The sequence below is a fragment of the Nicotiana tomentosiformis genome, chromosome 10, assembly GCF_000390325.3.
Source record: "Nicotiana tomentosiformis chromosome 10, ASM39032v3, whole genome shotgun sequence".
NCBI classification, from domain to species: domain Eukaryota; kingdom Viridiplantae; phylum Streptophyta; class Magnoliopsida; order Solanales; family Solanaceae; genus Nicotiana; species Nicotiana tomentosiformis.
The window spans coordinates 33,420,927-33,429,087 of record NC_090821.1 but is presented as its reverse complement, the minus strand read 5'-3'; the positions used below and the strand labels follow the sequence as shown (position 1 = coordinate 33,429,087).

Genomic DNA, 8,161 nt, shown 5'->3' with positions numbered 1-8,161 from the left:
AGCTCTTTAATGCCATGTTATAATTATCAGATTTTCTTTTTCCTATCCTTAGAGTGAGGTTTGAAAAAATGTCGAGCATTCCCCTTGGTATGAGGTATAAGGTGAGATAAGATGTAGGATTAAATTTATACCTTGTTTGGTTAGAGGTAGGATAAATTTATACCTCCAACCAAACAAGGTATAAATTTAATCCTAGATTTAATCTAGAAAATCCCATCTTATCCCACCTTATCCCATCAAATGTGGGATTATTTTATTCCATCTCTCATGTGGTATAAATTAGTCCCGAGATTATAATTCCAAAATTATAATCCCAGGATAATTTAGTCCCATACCAAACGACCCCGGAGGAATAGAATATTCGGAAAGGAAACCATAGAAGAAAACAATTTATAGGTAAAATAGAAGAAAAATAAAAGAAACAACCACATAACTCAACCACGGTTAGTTTCCCTAACCCCGACTTTATAAAGTCGGCTGAGACGGTCCTGATTAAACTTCAATTACTAATCCAACGGTGGAGCATCAATCAAATAATGTGAATCGTACGCCGCATCGAGCTCCACACCATTAGCTTTCGCTGCTCCTTAGCTCACAAACAAATTGGGGATTAGGGTTTTTTCTCTCTTTACAAATTACGCATCGATTTGATATATGGAAATGGAATACGTAACGGAGTATCCACGTCCATACATGGATCGTCGTCCCAAGAAGCGTCCGAGATTAGATTGGGATCCTTCCCATACTCCCAAGGTACTCCTTTTATTCCTTTTCCGTCGTTATTTTTTGTATTAATTTTACTCATTTTTTTCCTTAATTTCTGAGAAGTTTTTCGAAAATGAAACATATTTAGCTCAATTACTAGTAATTTTTTATTACAATTGATGTTAAGTATCAACGAAAGTTTTGGTGTTATTGATTTTGTTTTTTGTTCGAAAAATGAAAAACATTTAGCGGAATTTCGAGGGTTTTGATTACAATTGAAGTTACGGTTCAATGAAAGTTTTGGTGTTACTTTTCTTGGGAGAAGTTTGACAAATGACCCAAAAAGTGTTAGTTGGATGCTGAGTATTTTGATTAAAATTGAAGTTCTGGTTCTATGAAAGTTCTCGTGAACCATATGAGGTTTTAAGTTATTGGTGAATAAAAGATAGGATTTTGGAGGATAATTTGATGCTTGAGTTATTGGTTAGAACTGCAGATTTCAGTTTGAGATATATATTGGATATCTTCCGATAAAATTTTGTTTGTTTAATTTGGATCTGATGTTTGACTCCATGAATTCGGGGACTTTACTTTGAGGAAAAATAATGAAATTAAAAAACAAATCCGGCTGAAATCTGTAATTTTATAAGAACATTATTTCTTAAGGTTCTTTTGAGTATCATTGGCATCTGAATTTTGCGTGGTTAAACATTGAATTGAATCATGATGAAAAGGTAAAAAAAATCTCGTTGGAATAGGAAGATTTATGAGCGATTTAAACTGAAAGGTGCAGTAGCATTTGACCAGTCATCAATCTTATGATGTTGGTGTGAGAATATTTGTTGCGTGACAAATGTTTGTTGTTTCTCTCGTGTCAATAGTTTTGTACCAATTCAATGGTCTTGTCTAGCTTAGTGAGTTCGTTGTTGAGTTGGGGATTGCGTGAAAATATTCATCTTGGTTGTTACTCTTGCAAATATTTCAAAATTCAGTTTAGTTTTAAATATAGGGTAGATTTTATGTTATATCTTTTTCAGAAGAATATGAATGAATGGTTGTCTGTAGGCTCAGTCAGGAATATATTATGGGCAAGAGGTTGGCAATTCATCGAGCTATGTGCATTCAAGGTTACTACCCGATCATGATAGTTTATATGTAAAAGGACTGGCTCAAAAAGGCTCTCCCCCACGGCGAGATGATGACAAAGATGGACATTACATGTTTGAGCTTGGAGAGAATTTAACTACTCGCTGTAATTACAAATTTTTTTCATCACCATGTTATATATGTGATAGGTTCTGCTTGATTAAAATATGTGTGAGGTTCATTTTGGTTGGCTCTTATATTCCAGTTGTTTATGGAATTTTGTGTAATTATGTGTCTGGTCGTGTTGAAGTCCATCTTTTTGTCCATAAGCACCCTCCACTTCCAACCAAGAGGTTGTGAGTTCGAGTCACCCCAAGAACAAGGTGGGGAGTTCTTGGAGGGAGGAAGCCGAGGGTCTATCGGAAACAGCCTCTCTACCCTAGGGTAGGAGTAAGGTCTGCGTACACACTACCCTCCCCAGACCCCACTAGTGGGATTATACTGGGTTGTTGTTGTTGTTGTTGTTGTTGTTGTTGTTGTTATGTAATTAGCAAGTAGAAACCAAAAAATGCATAGAAAATCAGCTATTCTTTCTGATCATTTTGCATCTTGTATATGGAAGTATCCCTTTTTTGTTGCAAGATATACCTCTACTTATCGGATAAAGTAAGTGAATAAGATCCTAATAGTGAAGGAATACGTTTTCTTCTCAACGTTCTATTTTTCTTCTCTGGCATAATAAGTGACTACTACCTTATCAAAAAAAATGAGGTTGCACATTGTTTTATAGATGTTGTTTTGCTTGCATGAACTTCGGGAATTGACCTTCCTTCCTATTCTAGTGAGGACCAAACTAAGGATTAAGATATCTCTCCTATACCTGACAGAATCTTGAAGCTTTTCCAATTTCAAAAACTCATTTCTCATCATGTCTATATGAGACAACATAACCTGAAGTCCTTTAGTTTAATTGCATTTTGCAAGTATACGCCTATCTCCTCCATAATATTCTCACTCATTTTCATTCCTGTAATTGCAGATAAAATTCTCAAAAAGATTGGTGAAGGTCAGTCTAAATTTCTTTTCTTAATATACGATTTAATCGCTCTTGTTTGGCCATGGATCTCTCTTCAATTTTATAGTTCACCAGGTACCTTTGGGCAAGTTCTAGAATGCTGGGACAGAGAGCAGAAGGGATTTGTTGCCATCAAAATTATCCGAAGTATCAAGAAGTATCGTGAAGCGGCAATGGTAGAAGTTGACGTGCTTCAGTTGCTAGGGAGATATGATAGGGGTGGAAGCCGGTATGTCTTGTCTATGTTGTATATAATGGCTCTTCTTCATATTTAAAAATGCAAGTTTGCATGTGATGGTTAAAGAAGTTCCTTCTGTGCAGTTGTGTCCAATTACGGAACTGGTTTGATTATCGTAACCATATTTGTTTAGTAAGTATATTGTTGATTTGTGGTAACCTGATTTCCCCAACTTTGTGAATTCTATGGGGACTTAAGGCTTGCAATGAATTTAATGGTCTTAACAGGTGTTTGAGAAGCTTGGGCCAAGCTTATTCGATTTTCTACGGAAAAACAGTTATCGCGCATTTCCGGTTGATCTAGTTCGTGAAATTGGGAGGCAATTGTTGGAATGTGTAGCATGTGTGTGGTCTATACTTCTTCAGTTCACTTTTCTAGTATCAGATACTTGGCCATTTTTTGTTCTCTTGGTCTCAAGAATTCACCTTTTGCATTATTCTTTTCTGGTTTGTTAGTAAAGTTGCAATCTTTATATTGCATTTGCCACCACTGCATTGGAGACACTTTATTGTAAACTGTGAATGCTTATTGTGGCCTTTGTTTTCAGTCATGCATGATATGCGTCTCATCCATACGGATCTTAAGCCCGAGAATATACTCTTTGTTTCTGCAGACTACATAAAAGTGCCTGACTACAAGGTATGTAGAGTTCTGCTTTTCAAGCTCTTAGGAGTGTGTTATACTCTTATAATAACTAGAATTAACTAGCCCTCTGGTGATCATGCCACATCATTTAAATCTCTGTTGTTCCTTTACTTGTCTTTAGGGTACACCATGGTCACACAGAGACAGATCATTTTCTAAAAGGTTACCAAAGTCAAGTGCTATCAAAGTAATTGATTTTGGTAGTACTGCTTACGAACGACCAGATCACAACTATATTGTGTCCACACGACATTACCGTGCACCTGAAGTTATTCTTGGTGTGTTAAGATTTTCTTCCCCTTTCAACGAAGTCTCGCTAATTTAGCGTTGTCCTTTTACTTGATTACTGGGTTTTATGTTTGTTTCAGGCCTTGGATGGAGCTACCCGTGTGATTTATGGAGCGTGGGCTGCATCTTGATAGAACTATGCTCGGTAGTTGCTAGCATCTGATTTTCTCATTAATCTGTTTGTTCTGAGCCAGATGTTAATATGTTGATGGAAGACACACTGGGTATTCATTCATGTGTGGTGGTTTTGCAGGGTGAAGCTTTATTCCAGACACACGAGAATTTGGAGCACCTGGCGATGATGGAAAGAGTATTGGGTCCACTACCATCACAAATGTTAAAAAGAGTGGAGTGAGTGCCATTTTAGTATGTTCATGTCATCATATACTATCAGAAATTAACTTATCCCTTTTTCATTTGGATAGTCGGCATGCGGAGAAATATGTAAGGAGGGGTAGATTAGACTGGCCTGAAGGTGCCACTTCCAGAGAGAGCATAAAGTCTGTGATGAAGCTGCCTCGTCTTCAGGTGGATTAATAATTTGTATGCACTTTAATACTTGTTTTTCATATGCCAAAATCTTATGTGAATTGTCTGGGCTTTGGTGCAGAATTTGGTGATGCAGCATGTTGATCATTCAGCTGGAGATCTTATAGACCTGTTGCAAGGCCTCCTTAGATTCGATCCATCTATCAGGATGACGGCTCATGATGCGCTACGGCATCCCTTTTTCACCAAGGACCAATATCGGAGGTTATAAGAGGACGAACTCTTGTTTGTGATCACTCCCGCATCAGTTCATACTTGCATTACAGTCCCAAGGTATCGAGTTATTTGACATTTCTATGAGAGAAGATAGTTGGTGAAGTATTGTCCGTCCTTTGAGGAGAACTTGCATGTATTACGCTTGAGAGAGTGCCCTCTTTCGCGACCTCTCATGAGATTCTATTGTTGTGGTAGTTCCAAATTTTTGTTCAACCCTTTTGCCTTCTGCAATAAGATTATCATATAGGTATCAAATACATGATCATGATGTGTGTCTATTTTGGTTTGATAGTGCCATCATCTTCCATTTGGATCAACTTGTCTTGCAACCTCTCCAAGATTCTGCTGCTGCTGAAAGCATATCGATTAGCCTGGCTGTGTTCTAGTTTGAATTTGCAGTCCGCACATGAGCTTGTTTACTTTAGTTTGGTCCCTATGACAAGTGTAGATTTTTACGACATTTGGAGTTTTAAAATAATAAAATAAAAAAAGAAAAAACTGCCTGTTCAGATTGAGAAGTAGTTTCTTCCTAATATGCTAGTCTCTTATAAAAACTGCCAATTTAAAGTACTAATATTTTTTATAAAGAAAATAATTTGAATTCGAATTTAAAGATAAAAATATTATTTTGAGTTTAGAGATGCAAAATATTTGCGTTGAGATAAAAGAAATTATTAAGAATATCAGTAGATTTATATAATAAAACTAATAAATTTATTCACACGGTTATAAATTAAAGACATCAATGAAATTAGAAATAATCTTTTTATATTTTCAATCTCAAAAAAAAAAAGAAATGATTTTGTGTCTGCATGATTCTCTCGGTCTAATTTTATATTAGATACATATATATGGATACTGACCTTTTGTTCATTAGATAGTGAAACCTTTTTATTTCTGAATTTTCTTCTTTTTGAATAAAACAAAATGAAATGAAAAGAAAAGATCAAGAAAAAAAAAGAGTGAAGAAACTACTAACAGAACAAAGCAAATCAAATAAGTGCCAAAGGCAAGTTGCTATTTCAGTCCACTACCGAGGAGGTAGGATGGCAGTTGGTCAGGACGGTAGTTGGAGTCGGTGGCTCTCCCAAGGTTTCCTCATTTGAGATTTCTGGGGAAGAGGATGAAGTTGGCCCTTGCAAACAGATTGATGCACTATCTCCTTTCAACCCTTTGAGAGAAATGCGGCAAAAGAAAAGGAAGGAAAATCAATTGACCGACCCCATCATCTCCACCGCGTAGGAACTACGAGATCACCCTAAGGACACCTTCGGTATCCAAGGGTCACAGACCGACCATAGAACCCTGTTCAATAAGTGAAACGCATTAGCTGTCCGCTCTCAGATTGGGTAGTTAGGGTCGGAGAAGGGCAATGACTCATTCTTAGTTATAATGAGATTCCAACTCAGCACCTTTTGAGTGAGATTTGAGAAGAGTTGCTCTTTGGAGAGCACAGTACGATGAAAGTTGTAAGCTGTGTTCGGGGTGGAGCTGTGTTCGGGGGGGAGTTATTGTCTATTGTTGGCCTCTATGGTAGAATCAGTCGGGGGACCTAAGAGGCGGTGGTTTACCCTGCGGCGGATGTCAGCGGTTCGAGTCCGCTTATCTCCAACTCGTGAACTTAGCCGATACAAAGCTTTATGATAGCACCCAATTTTTTCGAATCGGCGGTTCGATCTACGATTTATCATTCATGGACGATGATAAGATCCATCCATTTAGCAGCACCTTAGGATGGCATAGCCTTAAAAGTGAAGGGTGATGTTCAAATGAGGAAAGGCTTACGGTGGATACCTAAGCACCCAGAGACGAGGAAGGGCGTAGTAATCGATGAAATGCTTTGGGAAGTTGAAAATAAGCATAGACCCGGAGATTCCCGAATATGGCAATCTTTCGAACTGCTGCTGAATCCATGGTCAGGCAAGAGACAACCCGGCGAACTGAAACATCTTAGTACGTAGCTAGGGGGTGTTCGGGAGGGAGTTATTGTCTATCGTTGGCCTCTATGGTAGAATCAGTCGGGGGACCTGAGAGACGGTGGTTTAGCCTGCGGCGGATGTCAGCAGTTCGAGTCCGCTTATCTCCAACTCGTGAACTTAGCCGATACAAAGCTTTCTGATAGCACCCAATTTTTTCGATTCGGCGGTTCGATCTATGATTTATTACTCATGGACGATGATAAGATCCATCCATTTAGCAGCACCTTAGGATGGCATAGCCTTAAAAGTGAAGGGCGATGTTCAAATGAGGAAAGGCTTACGGTGGATACCTAAGCACCCAGAGACGAGGAAGGGCGTAGTAATCGATGAAATACTTCGGGAAGTTAAAAATAAGCATAGATCCGGAGATTCCCGAATATGGCAATCTTTCGAATTGCTGCTGAATCCATGGGCAGGCAAGAGACAACCCGGCGAACTGAAACATCTTAGTATGTAGCTAGAGGAAAAGAAAGCAAAAGTGATTTCCGTAGTAGCGGCGAGCGAAATGAGAGCAGCCTAAATCATGAAAACGGGGTTCTGGGAGAGCAATACAAGTGTCGTGCTGCTAGGCAAAGCAGCCCGAATGTTGCACCCTATGAGAGAAGTAAGGAGGTCAACCTCTTTCAAATATACAACATGGATTCTGGCATTGTAGTTGGACTCTCATGTCGATTCGAATGAATCATCCTTTCCACGGAGGTAAATCATCCAAATTTTGTCTCGGTAGAACATGTATTTCTATTACTATTGTTATATAGTTCTTTTCTACTACTGTCCTTTTTCTTTTTATATTTTTTTCCTGTCACTGTTCTTCTTTTATTTTCATTTCTAATTGCTCCTCTCAATTCTCCATGCCTTAAATAAGCTTATATTCCAAAAAAGTCATATTTCTTTCCGACTTTCCGTCTCCATAATTTATAACATTGCCTTCTCTTGTGCCTTTCTATTTTTCTATCGGAACTCCTCCTTCATCTTTCTAATTTTCACTTGACTGTGAGACTCATTATAGTTGTCGCTTGTAAGGTTACTGATTTTGACTCTTTTGTTGCTTTGTTCGGTGTTACATGTAATATTTCATTCACATCTACCTTAACGCCATCTTCATTTGTGAGGTACCCTCCTACTGCAAGCACAAATCAGAAATATACTTGTGCCAAGTGTTACATTGAAATATTTAATTCTGGGATCATTAAGCTATCAGGATAAAATAGCTTACCTAGTAGGAGAAACTTCGTACAAGTCGGCAGTTTCAAGCTCGTGTTAGTTCCTTGGTATGCTTCTTTCACCTTCAAACACCTAAAACTACATTTGGTAACTTATGTGACACAAAAATTAATTGTGAGAGAAACAGGGAAAAAGTATTCTCATGGTTACTTATAA

The 8,161-nt window shown here is 38.0% G+C and overlaps 1 protein-coding gene across 4 annotated transcripts; it reads left to right on the top strand.

The window, feature by feature from the left end:
* Positions 1-543: 543 nt before the first annotated feature.
* On the top strand, positions 544-5,194 carry LOC104117689 (serine/threonine-protein kinase AFC2-like). Of its 4 annotated transcripts, none has more exons than XM_009628762.4 (12): positions 544-753; positions 1,771-1,957; positions 2,831-2,857; positions 2,942-3,095; positions 3,188-3,236; positions 3,332-3,446; positions 3,652-3,743; positions 3,871-4,027; positions 4,118-4,182; positions 4,291-4,388; positions 4,463-4,565; positions 4,648-5,194. In XM_009628762.4, the coding sequence occupies exons 1-12, from the start codon at positions 655-657 to the stop codon at positions 4,795-4,797; spliced, it is 1,296 nt and encodes a 431-aa protein (XP_009627057.1). In that variant the 5' UTR covers positions 544-654; the 3' UTR covers positions 4,798-5,194. The 4 variants fall into 4 exon arrangements, with proteins under 4 accessions (XP_009627057.1, XP_009627058.1, XP_070043373.1 ...); XM_009628763.4 differs by having other exon boundaries at positions 613-753; positions 1,771-1,832; XM_018778089.3 differs by lacking the exon at positions 1,771-1,957 and having other exon boundaries at positions 648-753.
* The last annotated feature ends 2,967 nt before the right edge of the window (positions 5,195-8,161 follow it).

Excerpts from the sequence above, each read along its gene's own strand:
- LOC104117689 (XM_009628762.4), top strand. The coding sequence starts at position 655 with ATGGAAATGGAATACGTAACGGAGTATCCACGTCCATACATGGATCGT. Across the intron at positions 2,858-2,941 it reads TCTCAAAAAGATTGGTGAAG|GTACCTTTGGGCAAGTTCTA; the intron begins GTCAGTCTAAAT and ends ATAGTTCACCAG. Across the intron at positions 3,744-3,870 it reads TAAAAGTGCCTGACTACAAG|GGTACACCATGGTCACACAG; the intron begins GTATGTAGAGTT and ends ACTTGTCTTTAG.